General features: G+C 43.4%; 1 protein-coding gene across 7 annotated transcripts in view; it reads right to left on the bottom strand.

Moving 5' to 3' along the window:
* Positions 1 to 22,285, bottom strand: part of SV2B (synaptic vesicle glycoprotein 2B) — a 184,897-nt gene that overhangs the window by 58,882 nt on the left and 103,730 nt on the right. For 5 of the 7 annotated variants that reach the window (XM_084801455.1, XM_084801450.1, XM_084801449.1 and 2 more), the window contains exon 2: positions 17,338 to 18,176. In XM_084801455.1, coding sequence (XP_084657581.1) covers positions 17,338 to 17,788 — 451 coding nt within the window. In that variant the 5' untranslated portion in view covers positions 17,789 to 18,176. Of the gene's footprint in view, positions 1 to 17,337; positions 18,177 to 20,298; positions 20,349 to 22,285 lie in introns of all 7 variants that reach the window. The other 2 variants (XM_084801452.1, XM_084801451.1) reach the window with 1 other exon arrangement.

Genomic DNA, 22,285 nt, shown 5'->3' on the forward strand with positions numbered 1-22,285 from the left:
GCGATGTATAATCAGATTGTATTTGCTTAAAGTAACGTGGAAAAAAGAGGCTCTTACATGGATGATCATATTATTCATCAATTAACTCAGGATGAAGAAGCCATTCCTAGCTTTTTTCCCCCTTGCCTAAATACATAGAAATTAAATGTACTAATTATACCTAGATAATTTTTCTAGGAGTATTCTGAGCTCTCTTTCCCTGCAACCACTTTATTTCACTCTATGTACACACTTTGTAGAGGAAAAAAAAAAACAGCACCTCCCGGGCGCATTGGTAAATTACCTGCATAGCTTAGGCTAGACTGCATTTGATTTTCAGCAGCACAGTCTCACAGAAAAATCAACCTCTGTCAGCTAAACAATCTCCATTCCACCTACCATTTATAACAGATACACCTGACAGTGCTTTTCCATGCTGTTGTTATTATTACTTACAAAAGAAATTTACTCTCTGAAGGAAATCTATTCTCTTGGGCTAGCATCTCAGGTTTATAGGCCCACATGGTGATAAATACGGGAAGGTATAATTCTAACACTCATGGCAGTACCCTATAAAACTCTTGCCTTGCCTTCAAATCAAGAAAGAACTTGAAGGTATGTCTGTGCACACTGTGAGATCGGAATACTGAGTAAGCTTGACAGGTGCTTTATTTATATAATACCTGGGTCCTTGGAAACTTTTTGATGAGTTAACACTTAGTGCATGTCATAATGAAGGGGTTTGGCTTTCCATTTAGTCTAGTGGACACTAATACAGAATCATTACATGCGGCTTTTATGACTTTTCATGAGGTCAGTAAGCACAGGTGAATGAGTCATTCCTCATCTACTTGAAAATGGAACTTCCCTAAATGTCACATGTGTTACTTAAAAATAACACAGAAGAAAAAAATTAGAGAAAAAAAATTTAAAATATAACACAGAGGAGAAAAAGGAAGAGCAATAAGACTAGTGATTCTGAAGTCCCTGCCACGCATCAGAAACCTGTATGCTAGGTGGTACATATGCAACACTTTCACTTGGCCATCTCTACTGTGGGGCGGGTAGATAACATGGGAAAATTGAGGTTATGAATTTTTCTCCCTAACCAAAATCATGAAGAAGAAGAAGAAGAAGAAGAAGAAGAAGAAGAAGAAGAAGAAGAAGAAGAAGAAGAAGAAGAAGAAGAAGAAGAAAGTCTTTTCAATATCTCATGGAAAAATCCAAGCATATAGTTGGGAGATCCATCAATGTCCCAGATTATGGAATGCGTGTGAATAGATAAGACTATTAGAGATGAAGACTAAGTGAAGCCCTTGTTACTGAGCCTGAGAATGAACCCTACTCACCGACACACTGGCTCAGTCCCAGCCAAGCCACAGCTCCATAAACGATCAGAGCTGAGCCTTGTGGAAGGTCAAGGTTTCAGTGCGGTCAACAAGCCCGGAGGTCTGCAGGCAGACTGTAGAATCTGGGAGTAAGATGCCTCCTGCTTCCACACCATGGTATCAGGACAGACCTTTAAACCAGGATACGTGCTTATCCGAAACTAATGACCCTATCAGGCAGCCCGGAGAATTCATCATCCTGGATGTTGGGTAACCTACCTCTCACCTCAGGGAAACCTTCTGCTAAGCAGTGTTCTGTGAGCAAACCCAGACTCCAGATCCCTGGCCATGCTCTGCTGAGCAGAGGCAGAGTGTCAGCCATGGTAGGAGCAACTGTAACAGATATGATGCCAAGCTCATAAGGGAGGCTTCTAACAAGGGCTAACCCTAGCTGTGGGCTTAAGGAGCATCATTAGTTTTCTTCTTGAATTGAAAAGGGTCTGGTGAATATTCCCTGGGGACACCATAGGAAAATTGTAACTGTCTTGTTCACGTACCACACTAGAAGTACCTTAAGAAGACACCATTTCTCTTTTGGCACTCTCTGCAGATGCAGGATAATCATAGGTAAGGCAGATTAGGGGAGGTGACACCTCAGCCACGGATGTAGGACACCTCTGAGCTTTCTTATGGGCACAGAGGATGGACATCTCAGACATGGTCATGACCCAGTGAGACTCAGCAATCTCTGTTTTGTTTTAAGTTTGTTTTAAGCCCTTTGTTTTAATGTTGTGTTGTGACAGGTGCTGGGCTCCTTGCTCATAAGGAGATCTGGTAAGATCTAGAAACAGTCCAGGAGTGTAGCAATAGGGCCAATCACAGAGGAAAGCTGAGAGAAATGACAAGAGAGGTAAAGAAGGAATCAATTTGCTAAGCTCTTGTAGAGATTCCATGACAAGGATATGAAAATGAGCAAGTCAAAATTCCTCTGCTTGGTTACACTTACATACTTAGGAATATATATAACAACAGTTAATGAAAAATGAGGCTATGAGTTTGAAAAAGACCATGGAGGAGTGTATATGAGAGAGTTTGGAGGTAGGAAAGAGAAGGAGGAAGTGATATAATTACATTGCAACCTCAAAATAATAAAAAGATAAATAAATAAAAATTTAAAGAATATAAACAACAATTCGGAATGTGGTTCTAAAGAAAGAAAGTATAGATGATAGTGCAATACAAATAAAATTGTTAGCAGTGCTTGATTAAAACAATCCTCTGCTTTCTGAAAACTCATATTCCAGCAGAATTTGAAAGAGAGAAGATCAAAGTCCAAAAAAGGGACACAGCAAGAACTCTGTCCCCCAGAAGGAGATCAGGATCTGAAAGTGGCTGACTCAGAATCTGAGTGTGGAATAGAAAGATGTCAGGACAGAGTGGCACACCATGTGATCAAGGTGAAGAGGCTAGAAACTAGACGAAATCATGACCTGTGTCACACAAGTCCTCCCAGAATCTAGTGACTGAACCAGATGCCTGGTCTTCAGAAATCAACACTGCCTGTGTTCAGGTACAGTTGCTTTACAGCAAGGAGAGACTGCCCTTTGTCTCAGGGAACACTTAAGTATCTGACTCTGACTCTTGACCAACATAAGGGCATCTATGATGTGTTGTAAAGTCATTTAGGAGCCTCTAGCCCATTCACGTATGGGTTTTGGTGGCATGATGGACAACTGGTTAGACAACTGGTTTGACCTGGAAATCCCGTTGGACACTTTCTGCCTTGATTGCTTCCAAAGTTAAAATGTATCACACATATCCGTGTAGCTCAAACTGGAGACAGGTCCATAACTAGATGCCTCTTAGAGCTCCAGTGTTTGCTTACACTTTCTTTCTCTTCATCCACTGTATTCTCTGACTTAAAATAGAAGTCTTCCATGAACATGTATAGATAGATGAATCATGTGGATTCTCTTAAATATCCAAACTAATGGATTTTTGTGCATCATGACCTTGAGGTTTCAAAACCAGATGTTTACAAAACAAGGTAAGTAATGCTCATGGGTGAAGCCCGTTGAGCACTGATAAGGAATGGGTGGCAGGAGATGTGGAAAGCCAAAGCATATGAAGATGAAGCCTAGAGATGACTTAATGGATAAGAGTACCATCTGCTCTTACAAAGAACATGAATGCAGTTTCTAAGCATGCCCATGTCAGATGGTTTACAGCTACCTGTAACCCCAGCTCCAGAGAATCCTACACCTTCTTCTATTTCCTCTGGCACTTGGGAATGCACACACACACACACAAAGAGAGAGAGGCAGTATTTTTAAGAATATAAAAATAAATGATAGATGAATAGATGAAAGATACATAAATAAATAATAGATACATATAAACACAAATACACATACATACACACACATCAACATATATACATAGATGATACATACATACATACATAAATAGATGATAGATACATAGATAGATAGATACATGCATACATACATAAATAGATGATAGGATAGATAGATAGATAGATAGAGAGATAGATAGACAGACAGACAGACAGATAGATGTCTCATCTAAAGGGAGTAGCCAGCACCTCAAATAACTGCTGAATTATGTATGGTAGAGCTTATTATAGCTTAAAAGAGAAAGAGAAATTTGAATTGCTAAATAAAACTCTGCTTTTTAAAATATTCTACTAGCAAAATAGTTATTTTTATCTGTTGTTTGAGAACCCATGTGTCTTGTTTGATTTGTACTTTAATAGTATGTTAATAAAGTGAATACTTATATTTTTAAAAATAAAATATAACTTATGGGTCAAATCTCTTGTTCTTTGCTCCTCTGGAAAATCCCCTTAAGATGATATTTACATTGCATGGCCCCTAGATATTGATGTCTTATGTTCTTTCCTGCCTCAGTGTCTCCTCCAGCACTTGTACACATCATTCTTCTGTCTGCAGTTCTTCACGTGGTTGGTTCTCTCTCACACTCTGAGAGGCCTGCCCTGACTAACCACCCAGCCTAGCTTCTCCTTCAACATACTGAGTCATGACAATCTTACGGAGACTGTTGCTATATATTCCAAGTGGCTGATGCTGACAACACGGGCCAAGATGGCAGCAGGAGAGGAGGGATAAAGTGACTGGGTCCCAAAGATGCATCAAGAGCAATATCAGTCAGAAAGGGGATATTAAACAGAGGCTAAGTGAGTTCTCCCAAGGTATGAGTCATAGAGGAAGCACGGAACTGAGCACCAGAGTATCCTAGTGTTTACAGGTCAGAAAGATTCAAAGAAGCTCAGGATGGAGAGTGAAGGTAGCAGCCAATGAGCAGCACAGGAAATGGGAGACGGTGACAGCTGAGAAGTCGAATGAGTGTGTTTCACTGAGGAGAAGTGGACAGTAATGGTAATGTTGCTGTGGTCTGGTCAGGATGTTGAGCACGAAGGTCTAATCATTGAGTTCAACACCTAGGAGCCATTAGTGGTCTAGACAAGAATAAGCTTATGAAGTGGATTAGGACTGAAACCTGTTCACATGGGTTGGAGGAAGAATGAGAAGAGAGGATCAGACTCAGTGGCTTTTATGAAAACAGACACTAGAACAGACCTTTGTGGGTAAACGTTGATGAAACTGCAGCACACCGGGTGCTGATAAGAAAAGAATCCGTAAAAAGAACAAAAACTGTTGCTGGGAAAGAAGATGAGAATTTTTAACGTAATATCCCATGGAGATGGGAGATGCTGAGAACTAAGGGGCAAATACTAGGTTCCCTCCCCAGACGCAAAGATAGAAGCACAGCGGTAAGGAGGCAGGTAGCCATGGAGCTTGGAGCTGTGGATGATCCCTTCTGATCGCTTCTGTTATTCTTAGGGGAAGCAAGCAGAACTGAGTTCATAAGTCAGAGTGTTGGCATGGGGACGAGGTCCTCAGAATAGGGGAAGAGCAGATAAGAAATGCAGCCATCCTCAGTGGGAGAAGAAGTGGATCAAGGAAATAAAACACAATGACTGGTGGCACAAAGAGGCCTTGCAGGTCCTTGGTTGGGAGCTTAGTCGGGCCAGCACACAACCTTACAAGTGTTTCTCAGCAGCCACACTCAGCTGTAGGATGTGAAGACAGATTGATGATGGAGCCAATGCAACCAGCACTTAGGGAATCCAAGAGAGGAAGAAGCGCCCAGAAATTCATGCTGTGTGCAATGACTCTGCTTAATGATGAATGTTGTGAGTGGAAGAGGATGGTAAGAGACACGTTCATCAAATGTCTGTTGGAGATGACTCAGGAACATAGAAGCCAAGCCACTGCAAAGTAAGTGTTAAAACCACTAAGAATTCTCATGGTGTTGGAATAGGACAATACTCCTGGAGCTGAACTCCTAAAGGACCAACCATTATAACCCAGAGGTCACTGGATTTCTGTCATAAGAAGTGAGTAGGAAGTGATAGGCCCTAGTGACAAAAGATTAAAATCTGGCATCTTTGAGTCAGGAGGGAGGGAGAGTGGTTTGGGGAGGTTCGTGAGGTGGCAAGAATGCTGGCATGCAGGGTGTGAAAGCGAAAACAGTTCACACTGAGACTGGATGGCTAAGTAACGCTCTGCGCTCTGCGGGGAGAACAAGTTTGGTTACATAAAGAAGGTAAATGGCTTTCAGAGAACACTTATAGGGAAAAGGGTCACATTCCTGCATGTGGGTGAGGGGATAGATGATAATGGGTATCCTAGGAGGCATGGGACTCCCAGCATGAGCGACACAAACAACAAAAGGCATAGCAACATTAACCCTGGTCTTGGTAGCAGGACTGGCAGCATTGTGGAGAAAGAAATGCTGGGAGTCCTACCAAGAGTTTGTTGAGCTCTTGAGGCTAAGGATGTGAGTGTTTATCTAGAGTGCTTAAGGGCCTGGGGTTCGATTTTTCAACACTGCATAAATAAGGCATGTGTGCTGCATGCCTGTGGTCCCAGCACTGGGAAATGAGAAGTCAAAAGTGAGGTTGAGGCCAGCCTGGGCTACACAAGACCCTGTCTCATAAACAAAACAAGTACATTGAGTTCTGGAATTCCCTTAATTCCTGACAAAGAAGAAAGGATGGCTGAGGGACAGTGGTCTTCTATCCCTATATTTCTTCATGAAAATGTGTGTCCCTTGAGAGGAAAGACTTATGTGTCTTAGTAATAAGAGGCCAATAAATAATTGTTGACTTATTAGTATACAAAGTAAATATAAAGAAAACATAGATGTAGGCTCATATTTGGTGGATCCTTATATGCCAGAGACTTTGCTGAGCCTTTCTATGTATTGTATTTATTAAGCTTCTTTTACTTTTATTTTATGTATACGAGTGCTCTACCTGCATGTATACATGTATACTACACACATGTCTAGTGTCTGTGAAGTCAAGAGAGAATGCCAGAGACCCTGGAATTAGAGTTACAGATGGTTGTGAGCTTCCATGTGGGTACTGGGAACCCACTCTACAGGAACAGTGAGTGCTCTTAACCACTGACCCATCTCTCCAGCCTCTCATGCACTATTTTATTTAATCCTCATGAATGTTTTATGACATAAGTGCTGATGATATCTTAATCCTATTGATTAAAAACAAGTGTTGGAATGCTTAAGTGACTAATCCAAGATGGTAGGGAAATAGAAGGAGCCAGAGGGTCCTAGAAACCTACAAGAAGACCATCAAGGCTGATGGATCTGGACCCAGGTGGTCTGCTCAAACTACTGTAGCAACCAAGGACAATACATGCAGTAAACCTAGAGCCTCTATTCAGATCTAGCCAATGGACAGCACATTCTCCAGTTGTGTGGAGAGTAGGGACTGACTTGGACATGAGCTCTGGTGTCCCTTAGTTGCCCTTGGTGAGGAGGCCTGGTGGCACTCGGAGAAAGGGTAAACAGGCTACCAGGATGAGAACTGTTAGGCTGTGATCATATGGTGCAGGAGGAGGCCCCCTTCTGTCACAGACCTGTGGGAGGGGAATAGGATGAAAGGGGGAGGGAGCAGGGAATGGGAAGATACAAGTGAAGGGATAATAATTGAGATGTAATCTGAATAATTACTTAAATAAATAAATAAATAAGATGGTAGGGACAGCACTATAGCTAAACTCTGAAATCAAGCCTACCTTGAAAAAAAGGTAGTGAATGTGTCAAACCTTATACATTACATACCCACTAACTTTCTTTTCTCTTCTTCCTTGTTAGAAGGACCTTGCCTTTGCTTTTGTTTGTTTTGAGGGTTTTTTCAGGTGTTGAAATGTTTTCTTCCATCCCTATCCCTCAGAAACGACTCATAGCTTACTTAAGATGGCCATCTTCATCCAGCTCTCCTGCCAGTGATAATCCAAAAAGAGAAGGAGCAGACAGACATCCCACGGAGGCCTTCGAGCAATGCGTTATGGCAGACTAAAAGGCAACAAGGAGGGAGACAAAGGCTGTCCACCATCTCTCTCCTTTATCTACTTAGAAAACTGTCCTGAGGAGTGGGTACCCAGAACTGTGGTGCTAACCTTGTGACCGTGAGGAATGGCGAAGACGTGGACCTCACAGCCCTAGCACCAGCAAGGCATTGAATCAATGCTTGGAGCAACATACTTGGAAGCTCATGAAGCAGAAAATAAGTGATGCCTTCATAAATGCATTCAGAGCCACTGGTAAAAGCAGCCAAATATATCCTATGCACATATTGTCTCCTATAAAAAGAAGCCATGCAGATAAAACATCATCTGACTGATTTATATAGTTATTTCTTAGGAGCAAAATGCAAGACAACTTGTGGAAAAAAAGAGTTCTATGCCAATGTCCTGGCTAGGTGTTTGCCAACTGGACACAAGCTAGAGTCATTTGGGAAGACGAACTCTTAATTGTGAAAATGCCTCCATAAGATTGTTCTATAGGCAAATCTGTATGGCATTTTCTTGATTAATGGTTGCTATGGGAGGGCTAGTCCACTGTGGACAGTGCTACCCTAAGTAGGTAGTCCTCGGGGTGTATAAGAAAGCAGACTGAGCAAGCCATGAGGAGCACACCAGTAAGCAGCACCCCGTTCCTGGCCTCTGCTTCTGTTCCTGACTCTAGGTTCCTGCCTTGAGATCCTGGCCTGACTTCCCTCTCCAAGTTGTTTTTGGTCACAGTGTTTTATCCCAGCAATAGAAACCCTAACTATGACAGCCAGGTAACAAGGAGGCCCAGTCAGTTCTAGTTTTAGGACTCATGACCTTGACCAAGTTAACTTGCTCTGTGGGGCTCAGTTCCCTGAAGCTGGGAATGAAGAGCATCCCAGAAGCCCCACCCCCCCACCCCGCCCTTCCCCTTCACATGGTTCTACAACACTGATTTAGACCTCGTGGCAGACTTATACTCAGTTAACATATCCTCTTTTGAAGAAACTAGTTCTCGTTCACAGAGCCAATGAGAGATGAGGCAGAGTGGCCAGCCAGGTCAGGGAGGAAGTTTCTGTGGACTATTTTCTGCACATCCCCAACAGAGATTAATGTGTGCCCCTGAGTCAGCAAAATCTCCCACAGTGAAACAGAAAGTGCTCAGTCTGCATGGCTGAGCAACCTGGCCAGCTTGCCCCGGAGAAGGCAGTGTTCACATCCTGTCTGTTCAGTGAACCCCAGAGGGCATGTCAAAGGCCATGGCACTTCTAGAACCTATCTTTTCCCTTTCCTACCCCCCCAACCCCCCACACCGTTAATGTGACACTGACCTTTCCTCCTCCAGGAACTAAATCAAGCCTCTGCACAGTAAAAATCAGATCATCTCTGCTTGTTCAGCTTAAGATTTATAAGTAAAGGCCATTTTAGCTGTATAGTCATGAACTCCCACATGGGATCCAAGTGCTCCCCCCTAATGTGTTCGATGGAGGTGAATTTAGGGTAGGTATTTGTGCCTCCCCTGCTGTGGTGTTTCCACGGTAACAGACATTACCTAGGGGGCATCTTTCTTGGCCTGAAGCAGGATGCCAGTGCTGTTTTCCAACTCTGGAAGCCTGTCCTCGGTAGACAGTCTATGCCTCAAGGAATTACTACATACTCCTGAAGTCCCCTGGCCTTTGTGACACAGCTGGCTGAGACTCTTCTCATCTACAGAGAGGGACTGTCACTGGTTCCAGCACATGGCTGGAAGTCCAGCACCTTCACTTACTAGATGATGAATTTTGCATAAAAGGTTAACAGTATGTATGCAATGGCACCTGCATGGTCTTCCGTGGATGGTAGAGCAAGGGAAAGGAGAAACAATAGGTGAAGTTAGATAGAACAGTTTCAATGAAGACAATATTTACCTTCCCATAAGGATTACAGATGCCATAGATCTGATATTCATGTAGAATTGATGCAAGGAGAGAGCTTATCAAATTACAATTCTAGGTCGTGGCGGTGTAACTATTATAATTTGCTTTGAAATTAGAAGAAAGCTAACAGAGAGAGTACAGGCTCTGGGAAATCACTGCATCTTTAGCTTCCATTTCTTTGGCATCCCAGGAAGAAATCTGTACATGATAAAAATCAACCTTCCAACCTCATTAGCAGAAAGTAACCCACGTGGAGATGAATAGCAATGAAAGGAACACAGGGCCAGAGGACATCATTAGGGAGTGGGTCCCAGCATTCATCACTTACGGTCTCCAAGCAACACTTCCCTCATCTGGGGAACGGGGAGTTCATACTCCGCTCACCTCCCTGGGTCATTGAAAGATAAAATGAGAGAAAGCAGGAAAACGGTTGAAAATCTGTAAAGCACTGAGCATGATTCGGATGCATATCCGTCTTATCAATCTGGCCCAGATAGCAGATAAACAAACTATCAAGGAAAACGCTAGAAGGAAGGCCTCCTGGGAATCATGCCATCTTTCATACCACAGAGCACAGGCCTTGGCATCTCTACAGTTGTGATCTTCTTTACCCCTGAGGGCCCAACAAAGCCACGCCATACTCATATCTCACCAGTAGGGACTCCAATCAAAGCCAGGGAGGCTACTCTAGAACCTGATATACATTGTGTGTGTGTGTGTGTGTGTGTGTGTGTGTGTGTGTGTGTGTGTGTGTACGTGCATGGGCATACACGCGTGTACATGTGTGCATGTATGTATTCTAAGTATGTGTTTAAGTTTGTGTGTGTGACAGAGGGGGTGATATATGCTGCGTGTACAGTATGCTTGCTAGTATAAGTGTATTCATATTTGTGTGGGTAAATGCACACATGTTTTAGTGAATGTACTTGCCAAGGTAAGTGTGTGCATGTGCACAGACATATGTGTGTGGAAGCCAGAGGCAGATATTAACTGCCTTTCCTCCAATGCTCTCCACACTTTTTTTTTTTTAAAGACAAATTCTCTCACTGAACCTCAAGTTCATTGACTTGGCTACATGGCTGGCAGGATGACAAACAACAGGGATTGACCTGTCTCGGCCACCACGCTCCTCCAGTGACAGGGTTACAGTTATAGGCCACCACCTCCAACTTTTTACAGTGTCTGGGAATGCAAACTCAGATCTTCATGCTTATGCAGCAGGCACATTACCAACTGAACCATCTTCCCGCCCCAGGTCTGTATTCTTTTACAGTTTCTTGGGTGGGTGCTAAGGGTCAGCCACAGCCGCCACCCAGGCTCAGCATCCGCATAGTCTTGCAAGCCGTTTACCACCTGACAGGTTTCCATCGCCTGTGGAATCAAGCTGTCATTGCCACATGTGGTGATCAGCAGGAGAGCCTTTAGCTCTGGTTCTATGCTAAGCAATCCTGTGGTCTGTGTGAGGGTAAGCAAGAGCAGCTGAACCAAGTAAATTGAGCACACAAAGGAATGCATAAAAACAAGCTGTGGTAGATGCTGGAGGGCGTGCTTTGTGCCAGGTCTTTGGACCTGGGACTCCTCTCCCGTTACTAACTGGAATGCTGATTTTAAAGTTTAGGAAGAAAAAACAAAAAGAGGCGCATACACCAAATGTTCTGCCCTGACACTCAGCAATCATTTGTATATAAAATGATCATAAAATAAATTTTCATGAAATCAGAGTGATGAATTCATTTCTGAGATACCATGAAAATTGAGCTCACAACTTATGCCAGTGGATTAAGCTCATTTGATGTTGTTCTATGTCCTCTCCAGAGTCAGGACAGACTCCAAGTCCCAGGGGTTCCCTCTTAGGATCAAAATACTAGCTGAAGCATGGGATGCCCTAGGACTTTCCACTACAGCAAGAAAAACTAACATGCAGTGAAATATTCACTAACAGACCTTTGCAGGCAAGCATGGCTCTCTTTCTTTTGATAGGCATAAAGCTGGAAGGTACCCTATTTATAAGGTAAAAAGCAGGTATCACCTCATCAAGCCCCCACAAAAAGGATGCTAGTGGTTTGTCTTTCATGTCATCCATGTTAAGTGTCACCTTAACTAAGAATCACTCGATATCATCTGAAAGAAGTAAATCAATGTTTCATCACACCAGGAAGTCTAGAACTTTCTACTGTGAAAGCCATTGCTTTAGGCAAATTTATTTATTTGTTTGTTTGTTTGTTTGTTTATTATTTATTTACAGTGGTACTAGAGCCTGAACCTAGGATCTTTTATGTTTTAAGCAAGCATAATAACACTGAGCTATATCCTCAATAATGTTTTTATGTTCTATTGTGAGATTAAATTATCCAGGCTATCCATGCTCCTGTGTCAACCTTCCTAGTAGCAGGAGTTACAATATTACAGTACCAGGCCTATGAGGTGTTTCTGTTTTTCCTAATATATATAAAGCACAACTATCACCTAGAAGGAAGTTAAAAGAAAAAGGAAAGGGAAGAAAAAGCCAAAGGTAGAAAAGGGCCAGTAAGTTGGCTCCGTGGTAGAGGCACGTGCCACCACCAATCCTAATGGCCTGGGTTCAGTCCCCAGGACGTATATGGTGGATGAAGGAAACTGACTCCCACAAGCTGTCATGTGACCTCCACACACATACATACTACAGTGTGAAATTGGAGAGAGAAAGGGATCGCTGAGCTCCACTCATCAGTCACCAGAATTCATAATGTTCACATCAGGCCAGGGTCACAGACCCACGCCAGAGCTGAGCAACGCCAGGAAAAACAAGGCCCCTCAGTCCAAAATGTCCCTTTCTGAGACTTGTTCGCTCACACTGCCTTTGTTTCTTCCCTAGCTGAGAAAAGTGACACCAATGAATACTGCACTGCACAACTGCACTGTACTGTGCTGTTGGTCTATATTTCACATATGATCTCAACTTCTGCTGTGAGACTAGAACTCTCTGAATGTTAATACTTGGTCTGTCTTGCATTTCTATCAACCAGAAATGGAAAAGGCACGCACTGATGCTCAGCAATTATTTGTTAAGTGAATGAAGTGGGGGTGGAGGGACAGTTCTGTGGTTAAGAGTATTTGGTGTTCTTCCACAGGACTGGATTTCAGTTCCCAGAACTTAAACTGGGCAGCTCATAACCACATGGAACTGCATCTTCAGGGTGGCACTCTCATGTGCGTATGCCTATTCACAAGTACAGAATTAAAAATCAAATACCTTCTTTCAAAAATGAATCAAATGTGAAGCATGAAGACATATGCCTATAATCCCAGTGCTCGTGAGGTAAAAGCAGAAGGACTCAAGGCCATCCTTGGCTATATGGCGATTTTCAGGCTAGCCTGAGCTATGCCTGAGCTACTACCAAAACATTTTTTAAAACATTTTTTTTAAATAGAAGAAAGGAAGGAAGGCGCTGGGGAAGGAACTCAGAGTGGAGCACACACTTAAGGTGTTCAAGCACTTAGGGTCAATGAATAGCAATTATCAAAAACCATCAAAAAAAGGTTTATCACTTTCCTTTTATACATATTTTGACTGTGTGTATATAAATGTGCCACCTACATTCTTGGCGCTCAGAAATCCCAGAAGGGGATGTCAGATCCCCTGGAACTGGAGGTGCAGTTCCCGCTAGATGCTGGGAACTGAACGTGGGTTCAGCAGAAACTCCTACACACTGACTGAGCCATCTCTCCAGCCTCTGTTTTCAAAAGAAGTAATGAGCCAATGGCTCAGCAGATAAAGTCTTTGTCGAACAAGCATGCAGACTCGAGATGGGTCCCCCAGAGAACATGTAAAGGCTGGGCAGCCCATGCAACCCCCTGCAATCCCAGTGCTTGGGAGGCAGAGACAGGAGATTGCCAGGGCAAGTTGGGCAGCAAGACAAGCCAGAATTGGTGAGCTCCAAGGTTTAACAAGAGGCCCTGCTTCAATAGATAAAGTGGAGAGAAAACTAGGAAGACACCTCACATCAACTTTGAGCCTCCTAAAGCATGGGCATGCACATGTATGTGCAACACACATGTGTGTGCACACACATACATGGAAGAAATAGAGAATCAAAGAATGAAGGAGGTGCTTAATTAACTAGTGGATGCATTCTCCTTGTCTTAAAGGTGACCACCACTGGATAGAAGCATGGCTGAGCCTTCGGTGCCAGCAATATGTTCTTGAACCTATTTTCTGCCCAGTGAGGCATTTGTACATGAGGGGATCACTAAAACACAACACTCAAGAGAAACAACCAAGATACTGAGGGGGCCTCTTTAATTTTTCTGAACTTATTTGTTTCTTTCCAGGAAGAAAATAAAATGATCTGTGAGTTAGACCTGGGTTGTTCTCTGTGTTACTTTCTTCTTAGACCAGTAACTGAGAGTCAAACTTGAGGTTTCACTTAAGAGAATTTCTTTTTAAAACAATGGAAACAGGAGAGAGAATGCTCGGGGTTAATGCTGGAATGCAAAGGCCTTTTGCCAGCTAAGGCCAAGCAGCTTGACTTTAAGAGTCTACAAGGCATCATCTTGGCTGAAGGATATGTGCAAAGTCATTGGAGCAGATCTAGCCCTGAGCGTGGGTGGCTCATCACTCCCAAGCAATCAGGTTAATGATAGTAATAACTTCAATCAAATGCTATAAAGACATCTTGAGCTCCTACAGGCAATAAGTCATCCCTATGAACTACATTAAATTCCAGTATGGCGGAATTCAATCCATCTCCACAGAAATCCTACTGAACAGGCATCACCATAATCCACATTTTACAGGCGAGGGAACCCTGGGCACAGAGTAGAGCAGCTGAAGTTTTTCTGAGGCTGCCTCACTAAGAGTCAGCAGTGATACTTCAAATCCAAGCATCTTGGCCCTGACATCCAGGTTGCCCCCATTCATTATATCAGCTCAATCAGAATCCATGCAAACGCTGGCGGGAAGGTGCCATGACACAAAGATGGGGGCTGAGTTGTATAGGAAGCATCCAGACTGTTCCTTTGCTTGTGTTATCTCAGTCCTCACAACAGAAGTGTCCTTGTCCTTACTTATTGCTGGGGAAAACTGAGTCGCAGGAGTTGGAACTTTCCTAGGGTCATTGACTGACAATAACATAGCTGGCTGCCAAACTTTCACGGTCAAAACCCAGTGCTCAAGCTATTATCCACTATAGCATGATTGCACATGGTGAAGCCTGCACGGGGCTTGGCTTCTTTTCCACAGTCCATGATTAAGACCAAGGCAGGATGGTACAGAAGAGTGAACTTCTTCAAAGGCTTCAAAGACAGTCCTGCCACCATGCTCTGCTTGCCACTTAACTATCTCTGTGGGCTTAGATACAGCTCTCTGAATCTATTTCTACATATGGCCAATATCCAAAGTGTCTCTGAGCCCCTCAATCATCCACCTCCCTGGATCCATTTAGGTTCATGGTTTTTTTTTTTAACCACACAACATGTCTCCTGAGCACCCAAGGTAGAAATCTCTGCACAACATCTATGTGTTTGAGTCATAGCATCTTCGTGGTAAACATGGGGCAGAACTGCATCAGTGTGGGCTCTCCAGATCATAAACACATTCCCTAGGCTCCTGCCCAGCATGTACCCTGGGAAAAGCTGGAGCTGCCACAATACTGCAGTTCTGCTAATGAGGTTTCTGGGCACCACGGTGCCAGAGAGACTGATAGGCATGAAACCATTATTGACATTGCCAGAATAAACAAGGACTCTGGTTTCACTTGGGAACAGCATAGAACAAGCTGGTGACTAAGAAATGCTAAAGTCAGTTAAGGGTGGATTGGTTTCAGTTGGAAATTCTGTTCTTTCATGTGCCCTTTGGGGAAAAAAATCTTCTATTCTAGGCTGGAGAGATGGGTCAGCAGTTAAGGGCACTGGCTGCTTTTCCAGAAGATTCAGGTTCAATTCCCAGCACCCACACAGCAGCTCACAACTGTCTGTAACTCCAGTTCCAGGGAATCTGACACCCGACACAGACATAACATGCAGGCAAAAACACCAACGCGCATAAAAGTAAAAATAAATAAATTTTTTAAATCTAGTATTCAACATTTAAGGTTGGATAGTGTGTATGCGCACATGTAGGACTCACACATGTCACTAAAATGTGGCTGGCTTTTAAAAGCTGAATGGCACGCATGCTTTTCAAAGAATTGCTTCTGTGCATATATATTCAGTGTCCTTTGATTTTCCTTGTCATGCCGGATGGAGTTCTAACCATTTCAAGTGGCATTATCGCTAAGCATAAATGTGCAAGACAGTTTCAATGGTCCAGAGACAGCTTCTTTTGCTTGGCTAGTTTTGGACATTTTGTTGCTGTTGTTTTGTTTCACTGGTAACAATTCTTTGTATAGCTCTATATAAGCGTTTTACTACAGCCCTGGCCCCGATTTTGTGATGTTCTCACAGGCTGCCCTCAAGTTCACGGTCCTCCTGCTTCCACGTCCTGAGTTCAGCCTCGGTTTCACCGAAACACAACTGCACCCATTTGTTACGGATTATCTCCAGACAATTTCGGTCACAGCAGTGGATTTGGATAGTTGTGAGAGAGGCCATCTGGGCTTCAAAAATGATTACTATCTCAGTCTGTTCAAAAATGTTTGCTAGCTCCTCCTCCAAAATCAAGATCTCAAGTCCCACAGCCTAGTGCTTTTCCCTGGAATTAAGAAACAAGAGCTATTTTCTCTCCAAGACCATATCACGGGTACCAGCATACTGTAGACTAGAAATACATACCTATTTGTTGAATTAATGAATTTGATGGCTGGACAGATGTTGGAGTCCTGGGGGCCATAAATATTCGTTATCTTGAATGAGAAACTGGCTCATGACAAGTCCTCAATAGCTGCATGTTTCTTGGGCTCTGTATGGACACTAAATGTTTTCCAGAACATTTGGGGAATCGAGATAAGCCCTTAGCTCTCTTATGATGAATCTCTCCTATTCCACACCACTCATGCCCATCCCTTCTGTAACTTCACAAAATCCTCTCTGCCTCGAGCGCTGATGGCTGAGGCTTGGATCTGACCGTGCTGGTCTGCTAACTGACTTCCCAATCCATCTGTGCTTCACACCATGGTTCCCAACTGCCTACAGGATCCCTGCGGGCACACCCAAGCCCATCAGTTATCCAAGGCACATGGGCACTCAGCCACCAACTCTTAGTACAAGGGAAACTGGGAGCAGATGCCACCAGATTCCGGGAAGACATGTAAAGAAGGAATGATGGAAGAGACCTCTGATTTACTTCTTCCAAAATGTATTGTTACTATTACTTGGATACAGAAGATGGTTTAGTAGGAGAATAATTTGCCATTCAAGAAAACAAGATTTGAGGATCAAAGAAAGAGCTAAGAATCAAACAGACTTGAATAGGAAAGCAAGCTCTGATACTAGTTATGTAAGTTTGAGTTAATAAATCGATCAATTGATTTCCAATATACAATATCATCTTAATGACAAAGTGACTATAAAAGTATAACTCTGAAGGACATTATGGCACATTTAAAGTGTCTAACAGTAACAGGCTATATAAACATGTATGTATACATACATATATACATATATATGTAAGTATATTTGTATATATTTTATATAAATATATATATACATTTACATGTAAGTATATTTGTATATATTCTCCTTTACTTGCATATAGAAATGTCACAAGGAAAAAGACCTTTGGAAGTTTCTACTTACCAAGCATTCCTTTCTTGGAACTGGACAGACACATGTCTTTCTCTGCACTGGGCAGAGCAAAGCTCACCACGAACACTTCCACCCCATCAGCCATCAATGCCAAACCCAAGACAAAAAAGAGGGTCCATTGGAAGCGCCCATGGCCACATTCATCAATGATGGTCTCATATTGGTGAGCCAACTCCTCCTCATCTTCCATCCGCTCAGCCATCAGGTCTGCCTGGCCCCGAAGGCCATCTGCTCTGGAGGGTGCCATCTTAGGCTGCTTAGACTTGACATCATCTGGATGAGGGATGCCCTGATACTCGCCCTCATAGATCTCGTCCTCCTCATCATGGCCTTCCGTAACATCACTCTGGGCATCTTCTTCCTGGTTTGGCTCATTGCCCCGGTAGTAGCCATCACTAGGGGCATAGCCCTCATAGTTGTCCCGATATCTGTAGTCATCCATTCCTTGGTTGTTGGGTTGTCTGGTAGCCTCTCAAGCTATATCTCTTGCTCTACGGTGAATGTTCTGGCTGTTCCAATAACCATCATCTATTATGTGGTTGAAACTGTGAGTATGTCCGTGTGACTTCTTCAGTGAACGTCACACCTCTTCAGTTTGTTTTGCAAACTAACCAGATTCTAACAAAGACAACCTAAGTAACCTTTCGCACTCAGCATGTGTTCAATGTCTTTGGAAAGTGTAAAACTCTGGCCTCTTCTTCTTCTTCTGTGACCCAGAGGCTTGTGCTGGGAGGTGCTGACGAAAATTGGGTCCGGCTGCTCTCTTTGACAAGATGGGGGCTTGGCAGTTCACTGGCTATGGTGTTTGTCCTTCTACTGAAGAGTGTGCCCTGTGAGTAGGACAGGAAAGGAAATAGTTACAAATGGCTGAGATTCTGACATGACCTCTGAATTAAATGATTATATTTATTAATACACATACTTCATGTGTAAAGTGAGGTAGATTTTGGTTAGACATTTGAATTCACACAAACTAGATGAGTATTGAATCAGTGAAGCATAGACTATGGGCAGAAAAGTCCTTTAAGTACTAAAGAGCCAAGCGAAGGTCAAAGGTCAGATCTTCCACAGGAATGCAATAGGAAGTGGACAAGGAATTTTCAGTACAAAAGCAACTTTGTGCTTTGGGTTTCCTGTGAACTTGTCAAGCTTTTGGCAATAGCAAAAATATCCTAAGGGTTAATTTCTAATCTGTGAATGCATGCTTTTCCACCTTCACTATGAAGTAGCTGTGTCGGCTTACATCTATAAAAGTGGAGCACAGAAATATCCCGAATAGCTTCCTCTAAGGCCCAGCATGGAGTTCCAAGGGCCACTATGACCTTGGCTCAAAAGGCTAAGAACAAACCCCGAGCCGCATCTCCCAGATATTCTGATGCATGACAGGCAGGAACTTACATGCCTCTTTCCATGTTTTCCTGCTCTCACATGTAAAGCAAAGACAATAGTACCTAATGCATACAATTTTATACCAAATACAAGCCTGCAGGTCAATATATTTCAGGCAATATTATTTTCCTAGTTCTGGAAAACCAGGAACCAGCATTACCTAAGGCCAAGGCACTCTCTTATAACTCAGGTCTAACCACTGGTTCCCTCTGTTGAGTTCAATATCCAAGGGGTAAGTAGATGCCTTGTCCAAATTACCTTCTAAAACAGCAGTTTCCAACTTGTAGGTCATGCCCTCTTTAGGGTCAAATGACCTTTTCACTAAGGTTGCCTAAGACCATCAGAAAACACTGATCCTTACATTATGAGTCATAAAAGTCATGAAGTAGCAATGAAAATAATGGTTCTTGGGTCACCACAACATGAAGAACTGTATTTAAGGGTCACAGCGCTAGGAAGGTTGAGAATCTCAAGTCTCCCAGGGCATGAGCTATCACTGATTGACGCTTACCATGTATCCAAATGTGACTAAAAATAAGCTACACACTGAGACCTAGAGAAGGCATGGTAAAGTAAGGAAAGAAAGGGAGACAGGGGAAAGGAGGAAAGAGTTGGGTGAGCAGAAAGGAGCATTTCATCTAATGAGTAAATCAAGGGTGGTTCAGAGTAGGTTAATAACAGAAGCAAGGTTGTCACAAAGCTAAGATTCGCTGCAAGGTCCACAACTCTTCGTGAACGATGTCTTAATGCTGTCCTGGGTGATTGACACATTAGATCGCATGCGGACTTTGAAAATACAGTCTCCAGAGCTCTCAGGGGGCCAATTGGATATCAGAAATCTGGGTTTTCACACAGCTGCCCAAGGAGCCTCAAGGCCCCATCTCACTGAACAGGCCCTCAGCAGTACGGGCTAAGCCCCTCCCTCAGCTCTTCTCTACGCCAGCTGAGGAGCCACTTTTTCTTTTTTCTTTTCTTTTTTTAAAAGTTTTTATTTAAATAATTTGTTTAGATTACATCTCAATTGTTATCCCCTCACTTGTATCTTCCTGTTTCCTCTTTCCCTCCTTCTTTTACCCTATTCCCCTCCCCTAGGCCTGTGACAGAAGGGGACCTCCTCCTCCACCATATGATCACAGCCTATCAGGTCTCATCCTGGTAGCCTGCTTACCCTTCCTCTGAGTGTCACCAGGCCTCCCCATCAAGATGAAATAGTCAAATAGGGGGCAGCAGAGTTCATGTCAAAGTCAGTCCCTGCTCTTCACATAACTGTGGAGAATGTACTGTCCATTAGCTAGATTGGAATAGGGAGTCTAAGTTTACTGCACGCATTGTCCTTGGTTGGTACAGTAGTTTAATCAGAGGCCCCTGGGTCCAGATCTGCCAGCCCTGATGGTCTTCTTGTAGGGTTTCTGGACCCTCTGGGTTCCTCCATTTCCCTGTTCCCCTATACCTTTCTCACCTGGAATCCCAATAGGAAGTCCCAGCATCTATCCCAATCCCTAGAAATGATCATCCTGAGTGAGTTAACCCAGACCCAGAAAGATGCACATGGTATATACTCACCATTGGACCCTATCCCAACAGCGATGTCCTCTGGGCGCCAGATTTTCTGACTGACAGAAAACCATTCATTAGTTCAGCCCACCTGCTGACAAATGTATAGCCATCAACCCTTACTAGGCCTCCCGCCACTCCTGGAACCCACTGTCCTTCCCCTTGTTCAGCAGATGTCACGTCACGCCGCAGCTGCTGGACTCCTCCCCTGCCCACAGCCCATCTCTGGGCTCTCTGCCCCACACCTGGCACCCGGCTCTCCCTGCCTTCAGCCTTGGACAGTCTCTGCCTCTGGGAATCATGTAACTCAAACGACACGATGCCTTGTCTCATGGGAGGATGATAGAAGACACTGGTCCTCAAATACAGAGTGTGCGTGAGAACCACCCAGGTGACTTATTAGGAATGGGATCCTGCCTCTGTCTCCCAAAGACACTTAACTTCAGGGTGGAAATCAGGCCTGGCAAAACTGTTTTTTTTTTTCATCAGCACCACTATCAACCCAGCAGACTGAGATCAACAGCGCTAAAGAAGCTAAAAGAAATACTTAACAGAATGACTCTCGCTTTACTCTTGCAGAATTATCACCATCTCCAGTAAACAAACGTCGATTGGACCAGGCTGGCCTGGATCATGTCATATTAATATTCTAAACCAGTTTTTATTGCCTGCATTTAGGAACCCTGGGAGGATAATAAATCACACATAAACAGTGGGGGCGTTGGCAGCATGCTGTCACATGGGGAAGGTATGCTGACTGCCTGAGGTCTGCTGGGTTATTTCTATTCTGGAGGCCCCACAAAAATGTCACGAGCCAGGAAGGGAAGATTTTCAATTCTGAAAGCATATGTGGGAAATACCACTTTGGGTAAAGATTCTGAGCCTTTCTCTGTGGAAAAAAACAGGTCTTTGTAAAAAAAAATAACCCCACTCAGCCGATCTGGCTAAAGAACGGCTAGGAATGTCAAGTGCAGTGAAGCAAAGGGGCCTCCCTGTCAAGTGTGTTTTTAGTATCTCTTGAAATCTATCTCATTGAGAAATGACAAGTTATTAATTTTTTTTTTACAGCAGAACATTTTCTAGAGAACACAACATTTGCAATATTGTGGGTTAAATTGCTTCTTTCAGGAAAGAGAAATTGAACTCTGATCCTCATTAAGAATAGAGTCTGAGAGTAGAGAAGCCAATTGGTGGGTTGGTGCTTAATGTGCTAGCATGAAAACCTGAGTTCAGATGCCCAGGAAGCACTTGGGTGGCAGGAAAAAGGAGGCTTCTTGGATTTGCTGGCCTTTAGCCTAGCCGAAATGTAAAATGCCATGTGAGCTCCAGTTTTAGTGAGAGATCCTATTTCAACAAAATAAGTGGGGGAAAGTAGGAGAGAAATATACCCAATGACTGTTTATAGCCTCAACATTCCTTCATAGACACACACACACACACACACACACACACACACACACACACACACACCATGGTTTTTACAGAAGTGATAAAATACGACATTAGGGTGAGCCTAAGGTAACTGTGACCTTATGAAAAAGGCAAATCTGGATGTGGAGACAGGAAGACAGAAGTACATAGAGGGAAGATGATGTAGACATTCAGGGATAGTGTCATGTACAAGCTACTGCAGGCTCAAGGCCACCAACAGTTGTGAGACAAGCCAACACAGTCTGCTGACTCCTCGATTTAGGACTTCTAAGAGTCTCCAGAACTGGGTCACAACAGACCTCTTTGATTAGATCCACAAAAAAACTATAATACTCTAACTCTTTGAAAGGACAGTCAACAGGTTCATCAACTAAACAGCAGGGGAGAAGACACCCACAGGAACAACCATTGGCTAAGGACTAAAGTGGCCACTTCCCATGATGCCTCACCTATGCTCAGGACCAAGAATGAACCATGATTTTCTGTGTCGTGGATGGAGAGGTGAAGGACAGGGAGGACAAAAGGATGTGCCCTCGTGAACACAGAGAGTCAGTACCAGGGGATG

Source organism: Acomys minous, assembly GCF_964271855.1.
Source record: "Acomys minous genome assembly, chromosome: 2".
In the NCBI taxonomy this organism is placed as follows: domain Eukaryota; kingdom Metazoa; phylum Chordata; class Mammalia; order Rodentia; family Muridae; genus Acomys; species Acomys minous.